Source organism: Stegodyphus dumicola, chromosome 1, assembly GCF_044657685.1.
Source record: "Stegodyphus dumicola isolate Sdum_Otavi_A_Nest chromosome 1, ASM4465768v1".
Taxonomy (NCBI): domain Eukaryota; kingdom Metazoa; phylum Arthropoda; class Arachnida; order Araneae; family Eresidae; genus Stegodyphus; species Stegodyphus dumicola.
Window position 1 is genome coordinate 137,604,148 of NC_140768.1, and position 27,738 is coordinate 137,631,885.

Sequence of the window (27,738 nt, forward strand, 5' to 3'; positions counted from 1 at the left end):
TGCACGCCGTATAGCAGTTAAAATCACACCGAGTTGCTGCCTCAGCGAGAAATGGCGAATAATCAATCTGTTAGACGACATCTGGATGCTTTTACCCGAGGTCGAATCATTGGGAAGTTGGAGGAAGGCCAGTGTGACAAGTGTGGCTGCAAAGTTCGGAATTGCTCACAGCATCGTTTTACGACTTTGGAGACAATTTCAAACTACAGGAACAGCTATCCGGGGGTTTAGTAGTGGTCGTCCACGAGGAACCACACCCGCAGATGACCGGTATATTGCCTTACAGGCCAGAAGAAACAGGCGGCAGACAGCAGGAGAAATCGCTAGACACACGACACAGGCGACTGGACGACCGATATCTCGTTTTACCGTGGCCAGAAGACTGCACGGTGGTGGTCTGTTTGCACGACGCCCTGTACGGTGTGTACCTCTAACGCCTGCCCATCGGAGAAGGCGTTCTCTGTGGTGCCGGGAACACCGGAATTGGAGAGACAGTGAATGGGGACGAGTACTCTTTACAGATGAGAGCAGATTCAGTCTGAGTAGCGATTCTCATCGCATACTCATCTGGAGAGAGCGCGGAAGCCGCAATCATCCCTCGAACATCATTGAAAGGGACAGGTATGGAGGTGGCGGTGTTCTCGTTTGGGGAGGCATCATGCTTGGTAGTCGTACAGACCTTCACATCTTCGACGCAGGTTCAGTCAACGGGACTCGTTATTGTAACGAGATTCTTCTTCCATATGTGCGTCTTTTTAGAGGCGCTATGGGTCCGCAGTTCCTTTTCATGGACGACAATGCACCATGTCATCGCACAGTAGCTGCCGAACAGCTCTTAGAGAGTGAGGATATTGAACGTATGGATTGGCCGGCACGATTTCCGGATCTCAATCCCATCGAGCTTGTATGGGATTTTCTAGGCAGACGCTTGGCAGCTCGTACCTTACCACCAGTAACGATTCCGAGCTTCGATTTGCGCTGCAAGACGAATGGGCAGCAATGCCTCAACAACTCATTGACACCCTCATTCTCAGCATGGGCAGACGCTGTGAAACCTGCCTAGCAGTCAGGGAAGATCATATTCCCTATTAAAGACCGGATGTTTCTTGCTGGACACCCATCACAGGGATGTTTAGGCCTTCAGTCGCATTGCGCTCCATGCTACTTTTTCAATAGAGCTTCTTTTCATCCCTCTGATTTCTCTTTTAGTAAGTGTTGCTTACATTACTCATGTCCTTACGTATTGGGGATCTTACGGTATTAAATGTGTTGATTTGGAAAGCTTTTGTACAAAGTTATATTGAAAAAACCGTCTCGTCCTTAATTTTTGCACACCAGTGTATAGAAAAGGCAAAATCAAGGGTTAAATTCATCAATTATAATGAGAATGCAGTAGCGAAGTAAAGCACTGCGGCTTTACATAATTTTTGAGTAAGCTATTTATACGAATTGAAATAATTCTGCATTTAAACTTGTATTCCAAATTAAGATTTTACTTGAAATTGCAGTAGCGAAGTAAAGCACTGCGGTTACATAATTTCTGAGTAAGCTATTTGTATGAATTGAAATAATTCTTGCATTTAAACTTGTATTCCAAATTAAGATTTTACTTCAAATTAATGTAGATAATTACTGAGAGAATTAGATTTTTGTAGCGTAGTTTACGTGAGATGAGATTACGTGGGTTCACGTGATTTGGATAATCAGGATGTTGAACCATGAAAACATAGTAAATTCTTAATGTCTTTTTACAAATTTATTATCTTTATTTATTGGCTTTTTACAAAATTTTAAAAGATATTAAAATGTTTATGCCTTCAAAATAAAAAATCTTAGAACTAAACGTTTGTTAAAAATTTTTATGTGTATATTGTATGTTGTCGCCTACAAAGTCTGCTTGGGAGATTTGCGCCAGTGAAACCTAAAAGGGCTAATATTTGGAATATGGTAACAGGTAGTTTGGCGACATTTTGGTAGGTGATAAAGGTTACTACCTAGGACTTTGCGAATAATGTGAGAAGTACTCAGTTCTGATTACGCATTATTTTGTGTGAGGGAAGTGAGAGATCATGAGATATGTCATGTGACATTAATAGACGAATTACAGTTCTTTAATCGGAAAAGGGGGGGGGGAATTTGGAAAAATATCTGCAGTACTATAGTATTTTGTATTAAGCTTCATTGTGTGTTGTGTGAAAGAGTGTTGATTAATTTTTGGATCGCATGGCGCTATCTAAAGTGAATTCGAAATGAGTATTTAGTGGGATTGAAAGGGGTAGTAATAAGTGTTTTTTTAAGGTTGTGCGAGATAGAAATAAAGATTGCTTATTAAGTTTTATTAAGCAGTATATTCTACCTGGTACAATAATAATATTTGATTGCTGGAAGTCATATGACTGTTTGGAGGATGAAGGTTTTCAACATCTTGCTGTTAACCATAAGTATCATTTTAAAGATCTTGAAACAGGCGCAAATACGAATAGGATTGAGATTCTGAAGAAGATTAAGTAATGATTCAGAAGTCAAACAACAAAAATCAGCGTTAATTCACAAAATTTTCACAGGACTAGTTATTGTGTCTTAAGATTAAGTAAGTTAGTATTTTTAATTATTTGAGGATATTATTTTTATGCATTGTTCTAAATGTAAGGAGTAAATAAATTAATATGGTATTATTGGAAAATTGTTATTAGCAATGATTTAGTTTAAAGTAATTAGGATTGTAAGCTAATTTTTATTAATTTAATGTAAGTGCTTATTTATATTTTAAGTAGTGTTTTTTAATTTAATTATATTTTAATTAAATGATAGTTATTTTGTGAATTATATGTTTGTAGCAATTTGGTATACGTTTCAGTGGAAGTAAACGTGGATGGAAATAATTTAAATATTTGACACTAAGTATTTGTAACCATTTTTAATGTTTGCGTTATAAATTCGTTGGTGACGTTTATAATAGATAATTTAGAGGTAAAAGTTTTTGGATATTTTATTTATTTTATACGTGGAAATGTTCATCCTTGGAAAGGGTATATACTTTTTCGCGATCAGGTAATTTCATGTATGTGCTTTTTACCGAGTTTAAAGATTCACAAAATTTTCCTGCATTTTCGTGCAAATTTTTGTAATTTATGAGAAAATAGCAGTGTAGATGGATAAAGTCAAGAGTGTGCGTAATGCCATTTTTGTGCAATTCTAGGATTTTTTTTTAAGTAAAAATAAGTCGACGTGTACATGGTTACTGTGTATGTGCGATTCTGAAAAACGCGGCAAGGAGTTTGTGATTCTGCACTTTTTCCCAATTTTGCAGTTAATATTTGTCATGATTAAGCAGTTTTATTCCATAAAATTTCTAGCATAAGTGTAATTCGGCTAGCAGATTGTTGGAAAAAGTGTTGAGTAAATAAAAAGAAAAGAAACATGTCTTTACTTCGTGAAGACAAAATGTCGGCGAAAAAAAAAATAGAGGGTTGCTGTAGCAGAGTTGGTCGCCAAATTTTCACCAAAAAATCGCCAAGTTACCATACTCCAAAGATTAACCCCGAAAAGTACCTCAGAAACTAAACATAAAGATTAATTAAATAAATCTGAAGAATTTTTTTAAGGAATGAGCTGAGAGCATGAAAAATTAAAATATATTTTTGAAAAAATATACAACAGTTCCTGAGAAGGATTTACAGGCATCCTTTAAAGTTTCATATTTAATTGCAAACAATTTAAAACCTCATACAATTGGAGAATCGCTCATTCTTCCTTCAGCAATTAAAATGACATCATTTATGCATGCAGAAGAATATAGTAACGATTTAAAAACAATAGCATTATAAAAAGGATACTGTTTCTCACCAATTTTTGTCATATCAGACACTATAGAATACAAAATCTAGTCTTTACTATAAAACTTGATGAAACTACCGACATTACTAAAATGTTTCAATTCATCGTTTATCTGAGATAAGTTTTTGAAGACGACGCAGTAGAATATTTTTTATGTTGTAATATTTGGGAAGGAAAAGCAACTGGAGAGAAAATATTTTAAATTATTAACAGATATTTTAAAACGAATAATCTTACCTAGATACACTGTGTCAAAACTAAGCCAATACTTTAGCAAGGAGAATTGAACAAAAAAAAAAAAAAAAAAAAAAAAAAAACAGAAACATGCTTTTCAGAATTTACTAAAAAAAAATAATAATAATACAGATTTTTTGTTTAAAACAATATATGATAAAATTGACAGAAAATTTTTTGAAAAATTTCCAAATAAGGAATTAGGTTGGATCTGTGACCCATTTTGCCTTTGGTATTTTCAATTCCAATGTATCTCTAAATAAAAACAAAAAAAAAAAAAAGCTAAGATGTAGTTTTTTCGACTATGTTAGTAGTGTCTTGCATGTAATTGTAATATGCATCATTTATAAACTATGTTTCTCAATTCTAATCAAATTTGTTGTCAAGTAAGAACATAACATTTCCTAAGCATTGGAAAATTCAGTAGTGTCTCAAAGAATAATAAAAACAATTTTGTTCATGATGGTTAAATGGCCCAAAATCTCACCCAATGTTCACAAGAGAAAAGGGATGGGTGGACCAACATCAAATAAACTTAGAGAAAAACTATAAATGAAAATGCAAACTAAAATGAAACCACTGGCTCTCTTTCTACTTCTAAAAAAAATTGAGTAAATATCAAGAAAAGTTTATTTTATACTGTTTTACATGTTGCATTATCAATGGAAAATGAATACCCATTGTGTGTTAAATGCAGTGAAAACTTGGCACATGGAAAGCATGAAACCTGCGAAATTAAAAACACATTTAGAAACGGTACTTTTCCCGTTTTGCCGCCACAAACAATAAAGTCGCCAACAATGGTACAACTAATGCCAAACTGCCATCTTCGCTGCCAACCTTTTACGCCTCATTTTCAAAACAAGTCGCAGCCATTTCTTATCAGATTGATTGTTTCTTTCATTACTGGCATACAACTACATAGAATTTTTACAAGATAATTAAAATTTATGCCCCAAGACCATTTGCGGTAATTAAGACAATTAGACTGCAATCACACCACTCACCCGAAGGCAAAAATATAGAAAAGGCAAAATCAAGGGTTAAATTCATCAATTCTAATGAGAATGCAGTAGCGAAGTAAAGCATTGCGGCTTTACATAATTTCTGAGTAAGCTATTTATACGAATTGAAATAATTCTTGCATTTAAACTTGTATTCCAAATTAAGATTTTACTTGAAATTAATGTAGATAATTATTGAGAGAATTAGATTTTTATAGCGTAGTTTACGTGAGATGAGATCACGTGATTTGGCGAATCAGGATGTTGAACCATGAAAACATAGTAAATTCTTAATGTCTTTTTACAAATTTATTATCTTTATTTATTGGCTTTTTACAAAAGTTTAAAAGATATTAAAATGTTTATGCCTTCAAAATAAAAAATTCTTAGAACTAAACGTTTGTTAACAATTTTTACGTGTATATTGTATGTTGTTGCCCACAAAGTCTGCTTGGTGAGATTTGCGCCAGTGAAACCGAAAAGTACCTCAGAAACTAAACATAAAGATTAAGTAAATAAATCTGAAGAATTTTTTTAAGGAATGAGCTGAGAGCATGAAAAATTAAAATGTATTTTTGAAAAAATATACAACAGTTCCTGAGAAGGATTTACAGGCATCCTTAAAAGTTTCATATTTAATTGCAAAAAATTTAAAACCTCATACGATTGGAAAATCGCTCATTCTTCCTTCAGCAATTAAAATGACATCATTTATGCATGCAGAAAAATATAGTAACGATTTAAAAACAATAGCATTAAAAAAAGATACTGTTTCTCACCAAATTTTTGTCATATCAGACACTATAGAATACAAAATTCAGTCCTTACTATAAAACTTGATGAAACTATCGACATTACTAAAATGTTTCAATTCATCGTTTATGTGAGATGTGTTTTTGAAAACGCAGTAGAATATTTTTTATGTTGTAATATTTGGGAAGGAAAAGCAACTGGAGAGAAAATATTTGAAATTATTAACAGACATTTTGAAACAAATAATCTTACCTAGACACACTGTGTCGCATTTTGTACTAATGTAAGCTTTTAAAACTAAGCCAATACTTTGGCAAGGAGAATTGAACAAAAAACAAAAAAAAAAAAAAAAAAAAAAAAAGAAAAGAAAGAAAAGAAAAGAAAAAAGAAACATGCTTTTCACAATTTACTAAAGAAAATAATACAGATTTCTTGTTTAAAACGACATATGATAAAATTGACAGAAAATTTTTTGAAAAATTTCCAAATAAGGACTTAGGTTGGATCTGTGACATATTTTGCCTTTGGTATTTTCAATTCCAATGTATCTCTAAATGAAAAAAAAAAAAAAAAAATTGATATTTTAAGTGACGGAATACTGTGTGTTAAGTCTCTAACTTGCCAAAAATTTTAGTTGATTGGAAACTAATATGCCGATTTAAAAGGAATGAAAGTAAATTATTACGTTTCTTACATAAAATTGTACAGTAAACTTTTAGCTTATATTTAAAACTTCTAAAATGCTTATGTTACATTTTTCTGTTATATAAGCATTGAAAGTGGATGTCTCACTGAAATAGAAATAATTTTGCTATTGAATTAACATGGAGAACCTTTTTTATTGAAATATTTTTTCTCTGTGACATTAGTTTGCATCTACTACAAAATAAAGATTAAAGAACTGTTTTTAAAACATTTTGAATTCGTTGTCATATTGATCTATGAAGCACTCACTAGATTAGTGAGTTTTTATTATATTATTGACAAATATAGTTTTCAAACAATCAAAAAATTTTCAGCGGAGATAATTATTTGTCAAATATGAATGTGTTTTCAAAGAGGAAATAAATAATCTTTTACCATAATAAGTGATAAAAAGAAAATCCAGTTAGAACATTCACATCTCTAACAAAGTAATTTGCTTTGATTTAACCTTTATAATACAATATATTTTTACAATGATAAGGCAAAATCCAATGTCAAAGGTTATGCGAAGATTACAATAATACCTAGAGTATTCAGCAATTCGTATAATCCTATAACCAGATAATAATAATATTAAAATAAATTTTATCTGAATGAAGTTTTCTTATTTCAGAATTATGCAATTACATAAACGAATGCACTTTTAGACAATATACTTAATACTGTTTACAAGAGCAAGCCAAAGTTCTGTTTATGTTACTTCTCGCCCTTCAGCGCATGCTCAAGAATTACCATCCAGGCGAAACTAGTCGATTTGTCCATGACGTCAAAAATTCGAAAAGTGGGGTAGGGTTTGGAAATACGCAGCCGAGCAACAGAGTGGTTATATATATAAACGCTTGATACGGTCGATTGCAACCAAAAACTGAAATGCAAAACTACATGTTGTAGTAGTCCCATATAACAAAATTTTGAGGTTCTGATGGTATTCGTTTTTGAGTTATGCGAGATACATATATATGGACGGATGGACGTGACGAAAAAATCTCCTCTGAATCCATTTTACAATCCGTTTTGGGAAAAAGAGTCCTCCATTCTTTCCGTACGTACAGATGTCACGAAAAAACATTGTTCAAATGGATTCGAGAGCGGTCAAAATGGATATTTCCTTTGAAATATGGTACCCCAAAATTTTCGCGATTACAGTACTTCCTTTACTTCATACAAAGAACTAAAATGAACAGACCATAACTATTAAAAAAAATAGCAAAATATTTCTATTAATATCTCATATAATTGTGATATCAATAAAACGAATTGTAGTTTTCAGAATATAATAAGAAATATTGTATAAAACCTGCTATTGGTGCACTGGTTGTAAAAGATATTTCTTCTTCGAATGGGTGGGGGAAAAAATTCAGCTTTTGAAATTCACTAGGTTTGAATGATTTACCTAATAATTAAATAAATTATCCCTTACTTTAACGTTTCAGTTTAAACTAATTTCATTAATTTCTAACTTGAAAAAATCCTACAGTTGTTAAACGAAGAAAATCATGCTAGTAGTTATTTTCTAGCTAAAAATAGCAGGCCAAAGTTCTTAAAGACAATTTTCCTTGTTTTATTTCTTTGGTAATTTGTCCGGAGCTATGATTCAGGAAAAAGTCGTCTGCGTGGATTTTTGTGGTTTTCCCCATGCTTAATTGAATAGGAGCAGGTTTCCCTTAAAGATCATTCTATGAAATCATTTCTTAAAAGGTAGAATAAACTTCAAGTAGTGTTTTATTAGAAATAGTTTAATTTGATAACATCATTATTTGGCTGAGGAAAATTTTATGTATTCATTTAGCTTTTATATAGAATCATAGGCATGGAGACCTACTGTTCTTAATTTTAAAACAAATTATTTTAGTTTTATACTGTCAAAGTATTTTTAACACTGACAAATATAGTATAAAATCATATATGTATAAAGAATGAGTTTTAGAATAACAATTTCTACACTTATGAATAAATGTGAATTCTTTAAAAGAATAATTTATGTATTTGTTATTTCAGATATTGGTTCATGGGCAAATATGGTTGAATTAAATCTTGGCACAAATCAGTTGACTGTAATTCCTGACGACATACAGTTTTTACAGAAACTGGAAATTCTTACACTGAGCAACAATTTGCTTAAGAAGTTACCATCAACGATTGGCAACCTTCAGAAACTCACAGTTTTAGACCTCGAAGAAAACAAGCTAGAAATACTGCCAGATGATATATGTAAATATTCTTCTTCTTTCTTTCTTTTTTTTTTTTTTTTTTTTTTATTTTATTTCAAATGAATTTTAATTTTAACACTAAAGTTTATAATTTTTCGCTTTTATTATTATTGAACTCAAATCATATGCGAGTAGTGTGAAACAGCCGGTTCAGCGACAGGAGGCGGTGCGCGGTGCAAGCTCGCAGGCAGATTGCGAAGGCGGATTGCGGATGAGCCAGCACCCGGAGTCGCAGTAGATAAGGAGTGTCTCAGGAATTCTTCATTTAACTGATAAGATGACGTCACACTTTGATAAGAGATTATCTTTTATTGATTTTATGGAGGTTCTTTGTTAATCCATGTTTAGACTTTATATTTTTCTTTGTGTTCCAGCTATTTTACTGCATATATGATGGTTATTTCCTAGGTGGCCTTAACGGCGCTTATTTTCAAATTTAATCATTGATTCAGAAGTTCTTAATTTTAGATGCTATTTTCAACTAGTTTCGTACTTTTCAAACTTTCGTAATTTTTTAAGTGTTCTAATTTCGAACTTGTTTATTACATTTTCGGATCATATAAACTTTTCCTTAACTTTAGATGTAAATTTTAACTTCTTTTCTATTTTTGACGTTAATAGTTTCCAACATACTCTGAATTTTAACTAATTTATAATATTTATAGACTATGTACATGACTTTCATTTAATTTATAGCTACTTTCATACGTTTTAACCTTCGTAATTTCAAACATATCCTTAATTTTAGCTTAATTGCTCTATTTTCTCACCATATATATGAACTTTATTTAATTTTAGATGATATTTTTAATGTGTTTCATTCATTTTAAAACTTAATTTTTAAAGTACTCTAATTTTAAACTTGTTCATTTTATTTTCCTACCATATACCTAATAAACCTTAACCTTAGATGTAAATTGACCTTAACTTTAGATGTAAATTTTAACTTCTTTTCTACTTTTTAATGTTTTTAGTTTCAAACATACTCTGAATTTTTAACTAATTTGCTAGATTTTCACACTATGTACATGACTTTCATTTAATTTTTAACTACTTTCTTACGTTTTAACCTTCGTAATTTCAAACATATCCTTAATTTTAGCTTAATTCCTCTATTTTCTTACCATATATATGAACTTTATTTAATTTTGGATGATATTTTTAACGTGTTTCAAACATTTTAAACCTTCGTAATTTTTAAAGTACTCTAATTTTGAACTTGTTTATTGCATCTTCCGACTATATACATGAACTTTAATTAATTTTAGATGTGTTTTTTATACATTTCTGACACTTGTTTCTTTCTAGTTTCCAAAATACTCTAAATTTTAACTCTTTTTTATAATTTTCGATTGTAATCACGCTTTTGATTTTACTATTTCAGCTAAATTTACACGTTTCAATATCTTAAATATAGAGACAGTTTTCAATTAAACATTTTATTTTAGAACCTTTAACTGTTATTCCAACCCAATTCGTTGAATAGCCTTACTTAGTCTATATTTTATATTACTGTTTTAATTTGCTTTACTGTACAATTTATCATTCTGTAGTACCCTTACCACGACTGATTCTACTACTTTCCTTCATTATTAACTTCATTCGCATTTTCAAACTTTAACATTTCTTACATATTCTGGTATTTTCTTACATAATTTATATCTGAATATATATTTTTAAGCCCTTCAGTATTACCAATGTTCAGTTTTGAACCTCGATTGCTATTAAGCTAACTTGATAGGCTCCGAATTTTTAGAATGGATTCTCAGTTTTCATCTATAATTTTAGAACCATTTTCACTGATTCATGTACGCATACAGAAATCTTTTATATTGTTTTGGACACTTAATACGTTTTTAATTAGGTATTTTTTGCTAATTCACTGCATTCATACCATCATTTTTACACTTTAAATGCCCCGACTATGCAAATTTTAAATTTATCACTTTTTTTCTGCACCAAGTACGAGTATTTCTGCCTTCATGGACAACGTTCAAGTGAAATTACCGATTATTTATGTTACATGCACAAAAGAAATTCCTAAGATAAACATTTTCAGTATCAAATGAGAGATGAATGGCCATAGATTTTACCCATTGGTTATCATTTCAGCTCTTGAAATTATGTTTAATCGATATACTTTTATTTCTAGTGCATAATGTTAACACATTTCTTCGAACCTAGTTCAATTCCAACTCAATTTCCCTAGACAATTGCATATATAGTCTATTTTTCTAATTTCTTATACTAGGATTTTCTTTCGTGAGTGTCAGTTTTCATTAATTAATTTACCAATTTATTCTCTTATGAATGAAATCTTCTGAAACACTACCATACCTATACACAACATATATCATTACCAATATACTTATATTTACAGAACGAACTAAAGAAAGAAACAGTAAGGGACATTTTACCAAAATCTCCGCTATATTTTGGAATATTTTAACTTTCATCCATCTCGAATACAGAATTTTATTCATAAATACTCATTACATCAATTAAATATTCTGTGGTGATGGCGATAAGGAGCGCGCCTTGTGCCCTCCGATAAGTGTGGCAACCCTAGAGGAGAAGTTTCTTACGAGTAGCGAGCAGAGCGAAACAGGCAGGCTGTCGGGCAGTATGCGCGAAGTTCCTAAATAAAGCTTAATTTTTATTGTGCACTATGTCTTGTTAATATTATATTAATGCAGTAAGAACATAATCTGTGATATGGAATTCGAGGATTGGTGGTAAAAACATAACTGGAAATTACCATAATGGTAACCCGGACTGTGTTAAATCGTATGAACAGTTCTCAAGCACTTTCGGTTTTGAATACAAGCCATCACTCAAGATCTCCAAACCAGAAGTAATGGATTACATCGGTTTTCATCCTCCGGATCACAGATGAGTAGTAATTATAGATCATTTTATAATTACGTTTTCTACTTATCATTTAATTTAATTTTCTTTAGTTAAATTTTTGCTTTTATTTTGGCTTAAAAACCTTGCACAATGTCTGATGTTCATGCCGTCCAAATTCCGGTTTATAACCGATCAGACCCATCTTTATGGTTTATTATGTGTGAAAGTACCTTTGCTCTTGCCACCCCCAAACCTATCACAGAATCCATTTCTAAATATAATTATGTAGTTGCTCATCTTCCTCCAGATATTGCATCAATAGTGCGGGATTTACTTATGAAACCAGACCCTATTGATCCATATACAAAGCTCAAAACTGAGTTAATAAATCGTTCAGGAGAATCTTCTCAGCAAGAAATTCGCCAATTATTATCTGGAGAAGAATTAGGTTCTCGAAAACCTTCCGATTTGCTTAGAAATATGAAACGTCGAGCAGAATCTTTAAATGTTCCTGATAACTTAATGTTAGAATTATTCCTTCAACGTTTGCCTTCGACTGTTCAGTCTATTTTGGCAGCGGTGTCCAATTTAACTGTAGATAAAGCTGCAGAAATTGCCGACAGAATTTTAGAAGTAAATCCAACCCCAGGGACTTGTGCCGTTTCTCGCACAGTCGATCAGTCTCTTGAGGATAAATTATTTAAACAAATAGAAAAATTAAACAAACGTATTGATCGCATTTCTCTTTCTCGTGGTCGCTCGCCAAATCGCGGAGATCGCAATAAGGAAAGAAGCAATTCCAAAAGGAGAGATTATTTTATTTGCTGGTATCATAGACGTTTTGGGGAAAAGTGTAGAGATGACAAATGTACAAAACCTTGTTCATGGCAGGGAAACGAAACCAGCAAAGAATAGAGGCGACTTATTCTTTGCCTCAAGTTTCACGTCGCCTGTTCGTTCGTGACCGTAGAACAAACCTTTCATTCTTGGTCGATACCGGCTCTGACGTGTCCTTACTTCCAGCAAATAATTCTCAAAAACGGAATTCGTCCCAACAAACACTTTTCGCTGCTAATTCTTCTACTATTCATGTTTATGGTCAAAAAACACTTTCTTTGGATTTCAAATTAAGACGGCAGTTTACATGGACTTTTCTTATAGTAAATGTTAGTACACCCATTCTTGGAGCAGATTTTCTCCATTTCTTTGAATTGGTGCCTGATCTCAGAAACAAATGTCTCAAAGATTTAAAAACGCATTTTAAAACCGTCGGTTGCGTGAAAAATGCAAGCATTTATTCAGTAAAAACTGTACTTAGTGATACACCATATCACAAAATTTTAAAAGAATTTCCTTCAATTACTAGATTACCAGATCCTAACCAACCTGTTAAACATAACACCGTTCATTATATCATAACTAAAGGTCCACCTGTGGTTGCAAAACCTCGTCGGTTAGCTCCAGATCGCTTAAAAATTGCAAAACAAGAATTTCAAACTATGATGCAATTGGGGCATTTGAGACCTTCGAGCAGCAATTATGCATCCCCACTTCACATGGTTCCAAAAAAGGGAAGTCTGGAATGGAGACCTGTAGGAGATTATCGAGCATTGAACGCTCAAACAATAAAAGACAAATACCCTATTCCATGTTTAGCCGATTTTACTGCTGCATTGCACGGTACTAAAATTTTTAGTCATGTCGACCTGATTAAGGCATACCATCAAATACCAATTAACCCAGCCGACATCCACAAAACCGCCATATGCACACCATTCGGTTTATTCGAAAGTATATGTATGCAATTCGGCTTATGCAATGCATCTGCGACTTTTCAACGTTTTATAGATGAAGTCACGCGGGATTTAGAAGGCGTTTACGCTTTTGTCGATGACCTGCTCATAGCCTCTAAAGATTCTGAGGAACATTGCAGGCATTTGAAAGCTTTATTTTCCAAACTTCAGGAATATGGAATTTGCATAAATGTTTCAAAATGCACCTTTGGTCAAACGTCTATTGATTTCTTAGGTTTTCACCTTAGTGAAAACGGAATTGAACCTCTTCCTGACAAAGTCAAATGTATTTTAGATTTTCCTCAACCTACTACTCTCACTCAGCTTCGCCGATTTTTAGGCATGTTTAACTTTTATAGATGTTTCATACCTAAAGCAGCACATATTCTTTCTCCTTTAATAAAATTGTTAGAAGGCTATATTAATAAAAAGAAATCTCGTTCTCGTGTTCAGGATTCATCCCCACAATTAAATTGGAACGAGAATGCTGAACAAGCCTTTATTGCTGCCAAAAATGCCATTGCTCAGGCTACCCTTTTGAGACACCCTATTCCCGGAGCCCAGCTAAGCATCTGGGTAGATGCCTCAGACGTCGCAATCGGCGGCACACTTATGCAGTTGTCTCAACAAACATGGAAACCTATAGCATTTTTCTCTATGAAACTCAATAAAAGTCAACAGAAATGGTCCGCGTACGATAGGGAATTATTTTCAATTTATTCTGCAATTAAGAAATTCCGACACATGTTAGAGGGCAGAAATTTTATAATTTATACGGATCAAAAACCGTTAATATACGCTTTTAAACAGAACCCTCATAAATGTTCACCTCGACAATTGCGACATTTAGATTTTATTTCTCAGTACTCTACTGATATTAGGCATGTGCAAGGTTCAAAAAACGTCGTTGCTGACGCTCTTTCAAGAATCGAAATTGATTCCATAACAAAATCTCCATTTTTGGATTTTAAAAAATTTTCGGAAGCTCAACGGCATGATCCGGAGGTACAAGACCTTCTCAAAAACAACACATCATCTTTGAAACTGGAATTTAAACCGTGCCAATATTCTGATGGTAATATTCTTTGTGACATATCAACAGACATTCCTCGTCCATTTGTTCCGAATTCCTTTCGCAGACTCATCTTTAATCATCTGCATAATCTGTCACATCCAGGAATTGCAGCTACTACGAAGCTTATTTGTTCTCGTTATGTATGGCCCGATATGAAACGTCATATCAAAAATTGGGTGAAATCCTGTGAATCTTGCCAAAAATCGAAAATTACTAGGCATACTAAAGCACCACTGGGCACATTCTCTCTTCCTGATGCACGTTTTTCAGAAATCCATATGGATATCGTCGGACCGTTACCTCCATCAGAAGGCAACGTGTACCTTTTGACTCTAATAGATAGATTCTCCAGATGGCCTGAAGCCATTCCCATCCCGGATATGAAAACGGAAACCATTTGCAGAGCCATCTTCAACTGTTGGATATCTCGTTTTGGCTGCCCATCGATCATAACAACAGACCAAGGTTCTCAAATGAGATCCGCACTTTTTACAGAATTCACGCGCATTTTGGGTACGAACAGAATCACAACAACAGCCTATCATCCAATGTCAAACGGCATTGTTGAACGATTTCATCGACATTTAAAATCTTCTCTCAAGGCTCACGAGACCAATAACTGGACTGAAACACTACCAGTTGTTATGCTTGGTATTCGGACAGCCGTAAAGGAAGATCTACAGTCATCTTGTGCTGAACTGGTGTACGGCACAACTCTCAAGCTGCCTAGTGATATGATAACGTCATCTAAGATATCTCCGTATGACACACAATTTATCACGAATCTTAGGCATAGAATGCAACAATTGAATCCAATAGCAACATCTGCACATTGCCAAGAAAAATGTTACGTAAGTGCTACCTTAAAGTCGTGTACGCATGTATACTTACGTGTCGATCGAGTAAAGCCACCTCTGTGCCAACCATACACAGGTCTGCATAAAGTTCTTTCTAGAACGAAGAAAACTTTCACAATTGATGTTAACGGTCTGAAATCTACTGTGTCCATAGACCGGGTGAAACCAGCCTATTTGCTTTCGGATTCTAATTTGCCTGAACTGAAAACAAATAAAGACTTAAAGACAGTTCAGCAGAATAAATCTGCAAACGAACTCTCTAAGACACAAACTGTCACCAGATCGGGAAGACATGTTCACTTCCCTAAGAAACTTGCTTCTTACATAACAATTTAAAACATTTCTTTTAAAATTCATATCTTAACATATTTCTTATTTCATGTTTATTATATGTGTCAATACTTTGTTATATATTGAATTGCATTTTGATCTTTTCTAATTTTATATTCTAATTTTGTAATTATGTAAAAAATACCCGACAGTACGGATCCTCTGAGATAATTTCATAACCTGTGTCGTTCCTTTGAATAGCCATTAAAGGAACTGGGGGGAAACTCTGTGGTGATGGCGATAAGGAGCGCGCCTTGTGCCCTCCGATAAGTGTGGCAACCCTAGAGGAGAAGTTTCTTACGAGTAGCGAGCAGAGCGAAACAGGCAGGCTGTCGGGCAGTATGCGCGAAGTTCCTAAATAAAGCTTAATTTTTATTGTGCACTATGTCTTGTTAATATTATATTAATGCAGTAAGAACATAATCTGTGATATGGAATTCGAGGATTGGTGGTAAAAACATAACTGGGAATTACCATAATTCCTTACTAATACCCATTTAATGAGGAATAACCCCTTTAGAATATAAAATTACATCCAAATAAGTGTTCCATTTTCCTATAATTGTACATATAAATTTACATTATAGGAACTTTCTATGTGTGTAATTTAATTAATGCTGTTAAATATTACCTTTTTCTAAAGCGAAAACTCCAAAGATCATTCAACTTTCCAACTCCAAAGACTATTCAAATTATTCATCTTCGCCTGCAGTATTTCCCGCAGTACCGAATACCTATCTTAGAACTATTTTCTTAAGAACTAAATACGAAAGAAACATTGTCCACTGTAGAATATTTACTGTTTTATGCAAAATGAAGATAGAACCTTTACCAAATTTAAGTTCTTTTACCCAGAATTCCAACAAATTTTAGAAAATGTGCTATAGAAAGCAACTTATTTACCTAAACATGAGTCTTAACAGATTTTTATCGGCTTCAGATTTACTGTCAGTGGGAAAAACATAAAGTTAACTTCATCTAGCCTTATCAGTATATACAAAAAAGTCATGAATCATTTTGCAGTACAATTAACATTTTAATACTAATTAACTAATTTTAATTAATTTTCAATTAAGATTTTAAAAAGAAAAGTATATTTATGGGACATATTATCAAATTATTCCCAAGAATTATTAAGGTAAATGCAATTAAATATCCACGTACACACTACGAAAATCCCATTCATTAGGAACAGTAAAATTTTACCAATACTTAAATGAAATGTAAAATCTTGCAATGCATTAGTATAAAACCTGAGTAACAAATCATTTCCTATAAACAGTAAACGGTAAAAAAAAAGAGTATACTTATCAAGACTTAAGAGGTAAGATTAAGGTAAAGAAATGTTCATTTAAAACATAATAAGAAACAGTTGACAGCTAAATAAAGATACATTTCAATATAAATAAAACATTTTTTATTAAAATACATACTTACTAAAATATTTTTTTTCTTACAAATTTGCTATTCGATCACGTAAAGCTGACAATGAAATATTCTTTAAAAAGTCTTCATTAACAACAGAAAGTGTCCTTATAAAGTTTTTGAGCAAGTCTTTTAAAGTTCATTGACAATATAGCTTTGTCAGTATTATTCATAGCTTTTTCCCGAGTTGTCTCCATTATACAGGGGTGGCGACGTTGACTTAGATGATCGACCGCACATCCCTCACAGATAAATAACTCGTTGAGACTGGTTAAGTACTCCTCGTAAATAACATTGTTAACTTTCTGCATGCATTGCTCGCTAGTTAAATGTTCTAACTGCTGCATTTTTATTGCCGTTTTCTTATCTCATGCGGTAAGACATGTTGAAATAGGGTAGTTTGGATAGTCTGTGTTATTTCACTGTATAAATCTAAATGTTTATCGGTCTGATATGACTCTAATTCAAAACAATCTGCTACGAGACGGAAACCTCCACAGGAGTTTTTAAAAATTTCTTGAAGAACACATTGCGCGTTTGTACAAAATACCGCCAACTGATTATTGGCTCTGAAGGATGCTTAAGAATACTTGAAATTAAAGTTTGGTAATTTGTTCATGAAATCATACCACGTCTCAGGAGTCATACTCACGCCCTCAAGGAGTCATACTCACATTTAATTACGCTGTCAGCTAGTTTTAATTATCTCAATTTTACTCAGAGTCTTGGAATTTCTTCTCAAATTGCTTTAATAGTGATTATGCTTACTTTCATTCAAATTTTAAATCTATGTGTTTATATTACATCTAAGTATTTTTGACAATATAGTTCTTTTGCTGACAACTTTATTTGGTTAATTAGGACATAACTCATCTATCCAGTATTATTAGCTTTATTTCATTACCTTACCGTTATTAAATCATTATAAGATTTTTTTTTGTAATAATTAACTTTGTAACTTTTCAATATAGCAAATTGAATTCTCATAAGCTAGTTCTTGCATAGTTGAAATTACGATCTGACTGGTCCTTGTGTAATTAGCGTTAAGTTTTGCAATTTAGTCTTTTGTATAGCCTACCTGTTTTTGCATAAATAGTGTTTATTTTGATTGGATTACCGGTACAAACGCCATTTTCATGGATTATGCATACAAATGTAATGTCTAAACCATTGCATTAATTGGCTAACTAATTGTACGATTATGTGTGTCCTCAATATCAAAGGCCAGGATTTACTGAAACCATTAGCAATTATATAGTAAGCAATCCTTCCTAATTGACTGTATTCTGGTTAATATCACCATATCTGATTCTTAAAGATAAATTAATCCATTCCCTGTCCTTCATATTTGATTTATAACGTATCCAGTTTATTATTGATTGTTCTTATCGTTATATGATTGATTTAATCTGTATAGCTGCATTTAATTGATTTCCCGCAGTTTATTGTTCTTCCCTGTATTCCTGTTTCATACCATTCAAACACCCGCAATCGATGAGCACACAACTTACCACACACATTAATCATCTGTAAATCTTTAGTGACTGTCAACTAGTGACTCTGTGACTTAGTGACTTCCAACTATATAACAACTCCTCAGTGACTGCCATTCAGTTATTCAGCGTCTCTGTGACTTTGCGAAGTAGTGAATACCAACTATATAGCACTTCAACTGTCACTCTTCAGCAACTGCGCGTGCAATAGTGCTTGCGCAACTCTAGTGACTCGACCTCTCAAGCAATTTCCTAGTGTTCTTACCACATTTAGGAACTCTAAGCTTGGTCCTTGCAGCGCACAGCGCAACGGTGCTCCTTCACAAAATGCCAAATACAGATACCTCATACTACGTCAGCAAACTCAATTTGGACGCAACTGGATACGTTATAAATCAATCCTAGACTCCATCTCTCTCTCTCACGAAGATAAAATTTCTGCCCTGCACGAGGAGTGCCTCGAAATTACATCTAAACGAAGCGGCAGGCACTTACTGCCAACCAACTTAAGAGAAACTTTAGTGCGGTTCCTGCAAGCGCTCAAGACCTTAACCCTAAGCGGCCCCAATCTAAAGACAACAAAAGATTGCGCGACCAACACGGACCACGTCCCTTCTCCACCAAGGAATACTACGGACTTTGAATTGGCCAGCACCAACCAAAACAGCAGGCTACAACCAGCCTGTCACCCAACGTACGCTCAGGCTCTGACCCACACATTTCAACCCCCGTCTACTCTGCTCATCTACCCACAAGAACAAGCCACGAGCAATACACAACGACAGAAACTCGCAGAAGAATTTCCCCTTTCGCAGATTGGCATCAAGGTGCGCAAGATCCGGCATATACAGAACGGAGGTATCGCTGTTGAGTGTGCCACCTAAGCAGACTTTCTAAACTCTCCACCACGCTTCAAAGCGACAAAGGCAAACAGCTCGTCTCAGCAAAGTCTCCTGTCACAAGATCCTCGCGCATAGCCATACACAATATCCCAACCTCCCTGCAGAAGGAAGAACTCGCGAACATCATAGAATTGGAATTCAGCCTCAACAAAACAACGATCAAACTATTACACCGGCTTAAAGACAAGAATAATAATGTCAAGTGGATCGCCGAATGCTAACCACCTGCCTTCAGACAAATTATGCAAACTGGCCGCATCGACATCGGATGGCATGCGCACAGGATCACAGAATATTTCAGTACCAAACGCTGTTACAGATATCAAGAGTTTGGCCACCTACAACAAGACTGCCACAACAAGGAATACTGCGCTTTCTGCTCCGGCGCACATAACGTCAAAGACTGCGCCACGATCCATCCAACATGCATCAACTGCACAGATTTCAATCACAAGACAAAAGGAACAATCCCTTGTGGACACCCAGCGTACCACCCCACCTGTCCAACCTACCAGAAGTATATCGAGAGGATTCGACGCAGAACGGCCAAGTAGCTTCCTTCCCGCTTTCCTGTAGAACAATCCAAGTGAACGAAAATACCCAAGCCCCACGAGCAGCCATCATAATATGCAACCCGATTTGGACTTCAGACATGAGTTTCATCCTCAGCTCCATCTACTCCTCCCCCGCGGACACCATCACAGAAGCAACTGCCGCAATGGACAGAATTCGTATCAAATGCCCTTCCGCTCCCACCATCTTCAGCGGTGACTTTAATGCCCATCACACAATCTGGGGCTATACCGACATCAATAGGAAAGGTCAAGAATTAGAAGACTACATAGCCGCCAACAACCTCCACCTTCACAATTCCATAGATGCCCCCCTACGTTTGACAGCACCTACAACAAAGGATGGCCAGACCTGACCCTTACCAGCAACAACGCCAGCCACTTATTGCGAAACTAGGAGGTGTCAGACGATTGTAGCCTGTCGGATCACAAATACATCCACTTCAGTATCAGCACCAGCACCACCATCCCAATACTTAAACGCTACGGACTACTGAAAGCGAAAATCAAGACACTGAAAAGGCAACTTCACGACCTACTTACCAGAGAACTTCCATCACTGCAAAGCTGCCACAACGCCGCAGACCTCGACCAGTACACAAACCATCTAACGCAGGAGCTACAAAAATGCTGTGACAGTGCTCTCCCCATCCGCATAGCCAAGAAAATCCAAGGTCTTTCATGGTGCTCGAAGGACCTTCGCCAGCAACGCCAAAAATGCCGGGCACTAAGACGCCGCCTTACCAAAGCAGACACCCCAGGGGAACGCGCTTCTTCCTAACACAGTTCAGAAAAGAGAGAGCTATATACAAACGAAGCATACTGACTGCAAAAACTACCAGCTGGAAGAAATTCTGCAGTGAGAACTCTGATCCCTTTGGAATTCTCCACAAAATCTCAACAAGCAAAGTTTTTTGACCTCCACCAAATCTACTTGCAGCAACAAACTGCCCAATCGAACACCAGCCTTACCTCAAACACTGCTGCAATTATCTTGAGCACCGTCTTTCCCTCAGATAACCCAGCTGATGATTCACCGGAACAAAAGCTTCTCAGAAACAACCACGCAGCACCGATGACCCAAGACGACATTCCCTTCACCAGGCAAGAAATCACACAAATCTATCGTACCCTGCCCAAGAAGAAAGTACCAGGCCCTGACGGCCTAGACTATAGCATCCTCAAGGTCGCCTACAAATCACATCCCATCTTCTTTCTTCACTTCTTCAACAACCTACTGAAACATGAGCTCTTCCCAAGCGTCTTTAAAACTGGTCATGTAGTCTTCTTCACTAAAAAGAACAAAGATCTCCAAAGCCCAAGCTCTCTCCGACCGATCTGCCTGTTGCCGGCTCTAGGGAAAATCTACGAAAAACTAATAGTACAAAGACTCATCTTTCATCTGCAAGACAACCGCATCCTAAGCAACAGGCAGTTGGGCTTCCGCTCTGGCCTCTCCACACTGCATGCTCTGGAGGAAATTCGACGGATAATCCACCACAACAAAGAACAACAGCTTCACACGGCCTTTGTCTCAATTGACTTTCAGAGTGCATTTGACACCCTCTGGTGTTCGGCCATTAAACAAGCTCTCCGCTCATCTCGATGTCCCCGTAACATCTATGGCATATTTGACAGTTACCTCCAGAATCGTTTCCTCCTGGTCCCACACAACAACGGGACAACCATCAAACAGCAGGAGAGAATCATCTCCACCAACTGGCCACAGCATACACAACTAGTTGCCTATGCAGACGACGTTGCGTTCCTAATCCAGGGTCGCACCAGAAACGAATTGGAACACAGAAGCACTCAAATATTACAAAAATTCAGCTTCCTCTGTCAAGAACTCAAATTTACCATCTCCACTGCCAAATCAACCGCTCTTATCATTCCCAAGCAGAAATCCATGTGTTAAACTCCAAAAGAAAAATCTAAAAATCGTCAAAGAGCTCAAGTATTTAGGCTTAATATGGGACAAAGGCCTTACATGGATCCCACATCTACAGCAACTCAAAATTAAGACACAATCGATTGCACGCAAGCTCGTCAATTTCAAGGTATAAATTGGGGACGAAACTCATAAATTAACAAGATTTTGTACACGACAGTGATTGAAACCATAGTCCTGTACGCTGACGCAATATGGGCGACGCCGATGCAAAGCCGGAAACGTAAACAACTACAGACCATCCAAAGACCTTCCGCACTAATGATGTGCAAAGGTTTTCGCACCACAGCCACCTCTGCGGCCATCATCCTTGCAGGCGTACCGCCACTATATCTTAGAGCCGAGCAAGAAGCTACAATAACCAGAGTCCTGCAACTACGCAAAGACGCCACCTTCCACGATACAACCCACAGTCTCATCTTATATGAAAACCCTCGCCCCACCCAACGCCCACACCCAGGCATTCAAGGTAGAAACTTCCGCATCACCATAGACAACATTAGCAATTCCAGTATTCCCAACGCTACGTACGTCTACTACACCGATGGATCCAAGATTGAAGACTGAGTTGGAAGCGCCTACATTTGCTACCACCAAAATGATGAACATACCAGTTGGAAGGCAGCACTGCGGCGCTTCAATAGTGTGTTCCAGGCAGAAGCCTTGGCCATCCTCAACGCCACCAACGACATACTAAATAACGGCTACCACCAAGCATGCATCCGAACAGACAGCCAATCTTCACTCCTGGCAGTTCAAAACTTAAGCCACACCTCCCCAATTATCTCCGAAATCCAAAAGCTACTCTCTGTAAACCACCAGCAACGCATTCACCTCACTTGGGTCAAGGCGCATGCTGGTCTAGTTGGAAACGAGGCAGCAGACACCCTAGCCAAAGAAGCCGCCATCAGTTCTGAAGTTCAGCAAATCTGTATCCGTGCACCACCGTTGCATCTAAAGAGGCTTCTCAAAGAAGACCTACTCAAAATATGGCAAGAGGAATGGAACGCGTGTGACACCGGACGACGGACCTACAATCTCCTACCCAAAGTCACGCCTCATAGCTATACCCCAACTCACCCGGTTCATAACGGGACATGGCCCCTATCCAGCGTATTATTATAGGCACAACATCTCCACTACAGATGCTTGCGTGTGCGGCCAACTTGGATCACCAGACCACTATATCTACTCTTGCCGACTCACAGCAGACAACCACATTAAGCATCCCACTCCTCCTACAGACACCTTTCAACGGTTCATTATTAAAAACAAACGTAGAATCAATAAAATCTGTAAGGTCATTGACCAGCTCGCAGCTATGGGCCAAGATATATGCGACGCTGCATAATCCCACAACGTCCGCCACTAACAGAAGTCAACATGAACATCACCCTGTGCTGCTAACATGTCACCGCGCTCGGCATGCTCATACACTCAGCAACCTATGCGCTCCACAAATATATATTCGCCGGACCTCTACGTGTCCCCCATATCAATGTCCAGCAATCACATGTTATTCCCATCTTATGGCCCCTCGTCTGTAAACACACCCCACAATGTACAGTATATGTGATCAAATGAGGCCAAATATATATCTGACATGTGTATATGTGTATTATTATTTTTTAAGTGTGTTTTATTTGTCATAAGTCTTCAGTGTTAATCAAGTATATCCCTCTCCCCCCTTTTTTTCCTCTGCATGTGTGTTTTCTGTACATTTTCATGTTTTTATGTTTTCATAAATTTAGTACCTAGCTCTGAGCCTCTCATCTATAAATCCTTCCCACAAGTCTCATACCTGTAATTATGTAATTAGTCAATCAATGTTAACAAGTCGCCCCTGTTTGGCCATGTAAACTCCTGCGCTCTTAATAAGCTCCCGGTGTGGACTCTTGAGGCCACAGGAAATTGTTGCCATTAGATAGTGGAAGGCGAGGAACACATGCCTGTTTATCTCTGGTAGCCACCAGACGTCCCCGTCTTCCGTTACCTACCTACCTACCCTCAAGAGAAGATGCACAGATGAAATTATTCTTTTCTGCAAAGTTCTGTATATGAATACGAACGTTATTATTTCTACTTACAACGATGGAAAGACGGCACATCCGTTCTAATGACCAATAATTGATCACTTCATCATGATTTCGTGATGATTCATAATGACGACTCAGCCAGTCGTCCTGGGGTATCTCGAGCACCTCATCTTCTAAACATGGTTTCTTACGCGGAAAAGTTCTTTTATTCATGCACGGTATAGGGATTGTGTTGTCATAATAACCATTTCATCAGAAGAACGCTTCACTTGCGGAGATATAATTTTTCTAAACGTCAAATTTATTCGAATAGTCTTCACTTCGGGTTGGGATGGGATACCATGTTTCCAGACTACATTAGTGGGGGGTTTCATCACTAAAAGCGATCCATGTTCCAGACTCAGAATGTGAGTCATATAATTCTCTCTTGCAAAATGCATCATTTGCGTCGCACCGTAATTCAGCGTGGGAATGCAGTAGGAAGGATCCAGGGAGCTTTCATCGTCTCTGTGCGCGGATATTTTGGCATCTCCGTCAGGGTATTTGTTGAGCAGAACGTAATTATATTTTTCGTGGGTAAAGGCTTCCACTTCACTTTTAATTTGGTGCAGCATAGGAGTCCAGGCTTGGGCGACGATCGATGTCCCCGAAAAACTGTAGGTGAGTCCATATTCATCCCCGAAAGCGCATCAAAGTCGAGCTGGAATATATTGGTGGCCGTAAATATTCAGTTTCACAGGTTGGAAAGGATACGTACAGAGTTCCTCAAAAATAGAATTTGCCTTTTCTTTACTATGAAAATCTTTGAAATAGGATAGTATTAATTGATCATCAAATATTTCGGTCATCGTGAGAAATGTAAGAGTTAAGAATGACTGCTTTGAAGTACAATTCGTCAAGATTTCCAATCAAATAAGAAATCTACTGAGATCGAATATTTCTAAACTTATTTATATAATCATTTACTGATAAATAAGGATCATTTGATACATTCTTTTAATCGGTAATCGCCTTATTTATTCCGATAACATCATGTTTTCTAGAACGATGTCGATATATCGAACTTTGTCATGATGAATCATCTAAGGATAAACAGATAGGGTAGCCCGTATTTCAGAATTTACTACAGAAATTATTGCAGAGCAAGGAGTTGAGAGTCTACTAAGATATTTGAAATCATCCATTTAAGGATCAAGCAGCGAAGAAACTAAGAACGGTTACAGAACAGACGCACGAGGTAGAAGATTCAACTCAACAAACTGGAGAGGAAACTTGGATTTCTCCGAAGAAAACGGCCAAAAACGTGAAAAAGAAGGAAAGTATGGAAATTTCGCAGTCAAACCGTTACGAAAGCATGGAAGAAGCCGAAAGCCTAGAAGAGGGAGGAACCAATCAAGAGGAAACGTCCCCACCGATTGTTTTTCAACAGGAAAGTGTTGATTGGATGCAGATTGACGAACTTTTGCAAAAACCGTGTAAAGAAGAATTTGAGGCTAATGTTAAGTCAACAGCGATTTATGTGAATGTAAAAAACCGTAAAAGACTGCAGAAAAGCCACGAAGTTGCTTCAGAAGAAGGAAATACCGTACCATACATTCCAGCTGACAGGTGAAAAACCATTAAGAGTCATCTTAAAAGACTTGCCAGACACCATTAAAGAAGAGGCTATCATCGCTGATTTCGAAAGGAGAAAATTTTCTATATTGAAGTTGAAACAATTCCGCAGAGGGAAGACCAGGAATTTCGAGAAACTTTTAATATTTCTTCTGGAACTGAAAAAGAATCATGTCGGAAATGCTATTCATTCGCTAAAGAACATGTTCAGTTTTACCATAAGGATAAAGAAGTACAACCCAAAGAAGAGGCTGTTACAGTATTACAGGTGCCAGTAATGGGGTCACTCCCAGCACCTGTGCACAAATCCAGAGAGGTGTTGTAAATGCGGCGAGTCTCATCGCAGCAAGAAATGTCCGTTAAAGCAAGAAGACAAGCCAACTTGCATTTATTGCAAATTAAACCGCGTGAGCAGTTACCGCGGATGTAGTCATTACAGAAAGAGATTCGAGAAAAAGAAACCGGAGACGAAACAAGCACCAAAGCCTGCAGAAGTCAAGCCAAAAGATGACGACTTTCCTAAACTCCCAACTAGGAACAATTCTACCACCCACAGAAATTTGTACATTCCTCAAGCCGAGCAAGCAAAGAAATTTATTCAACCCCTCCGAGGACTTCAACGAAGCAGTTAATTGGGTGCAGGATGAAAAAGTAAACAACTTCTTAAGTAGCATGATAGAACATATCGAAAAGATAGAGCAGCGAAAAACGCATCAGACAAGTTCCGTGAAGGGTTCAGAGCAGCTATGATGCTTATGAAATTCGCGAAATAATTTCAGTAATCATCACTTGTTCACCAGCTCGACGGCTTTTCCTGACCTGCCTTTATTAGAATTTTGCCACCTTTGTAAGTTAATTATTTATTAGCTTTCCCCTCTCAAAATCTTACTTGATACTTTATCATTATTTTACTTAATCCTTTAACGTTAATCTTCTGACTATTTAATTCATTTAAGTTCAAGACTGTGACCAGGTTATTTTTTGTCACTTTTTGCAATAACTTAATATGTTCTATAAGGGTAGAGCCTTCGGCCCAGGTACCTTGGTGTCTCGACGCACCGTTCCACTGAAGGTTGAAATTTTATTCCTTGTTACTATGCCTCTGTGACATTTACGTCGCCGTCTGAACGCAGCCTCGGGGCACCTTTCTTTGCTTTTTTATTTACAAAGTCCTAGTCCTCCGCGAAGGCATCCTTCCCTTTAGGCAGATAGCCCTCAAGTGCTTTCCCGTAATCAAATAAACCAAACCAAATTGCTTTTTTATAGGAAAAATTAGGAAGTATAGAGCAGTCCTAAGGTATAACAATACATTTGTGAGCTTTGGCAGCAGTCAGGCCCTACTGAGATCCTTTATCTGCAGTGCCTATCTTTTACCGATTCAGCGTCTTTGGCAGCTTGGCGAGCACAAATAGTTAATACATTATTTAAAACTCGATTATCTAGATATTTCTGTGAAATGCGCACTAAGCTTTAGCAAATGCATTAAAAAAAATTCCAATAACTGTATGAATTTTAGGCGAAACTGACGAATCCAAGATTCATTTCAATTTTAGAAAAATAAGAAAGGTCAATGGATTTTGATATTAATATTTCTAAAGCTAATGAAGGTCGTCAAGGATGTCACTAAATTCTTCGATGCGCCGTTTCTATTTTACCCCTGAACTTCTTTCTTAAATTTCTGGATCTATCCGAGCATAAATTTGCCTTTAAATCATTATTTGTAGAGTGTTCGTGAATGAAGGTGGATTTCTGAGAAGTATATGTTATGTAAAATGAATTGTAAGAGGTTATGTTTAATTCAGTCACTCAAAGAGATTATGTGCATGTGTTTTTATTACCCACAATTGCCGTACCTGGGGCCTTCGAAGATCCTTTTGGGGAACTCTAGTCTCTGAAGAAACTTGTGTGACACATGTATCCTAATGAGTATCAAGATTTTTGCTCCTTTTTCTTTACTGAAACTAATATCAACTTTAGTTTGTACTTGGACGTGATACAGATACTTTTGTTTCCTGAAATCGAACAAATAGAAACCTAGAGTTGCAGATCTTATTTTAACAAATTGGAGCACCGCTCTACTTAGCGATACGAGTCAAA

General features: G+C 36.3%; 1 protein-coding gene across 2 annotated transcripts in view; it reads left to right on the top strand.

The window, feature by feature from the left end:
- Positions 1-27,738, top strand: part of LOC118180596 (uncharacterized) — a 386,689-nt gene that overhangs the window by 309,494 nt on the left and 49,457 nt on the right. For both annotated transcript variants that reach the window (XM_085821254.1, XM_085821256.1), the window contains exon 12: positions 8,532-8,744. In XM_085821254.1, coding sequence (XP_085677380.1) covers positions 8,532-8,744 — 213 coding nt within the window. The remainder of the gene's footprint in view (positions 1-8,531; positions 8,745-27,738) is intronic.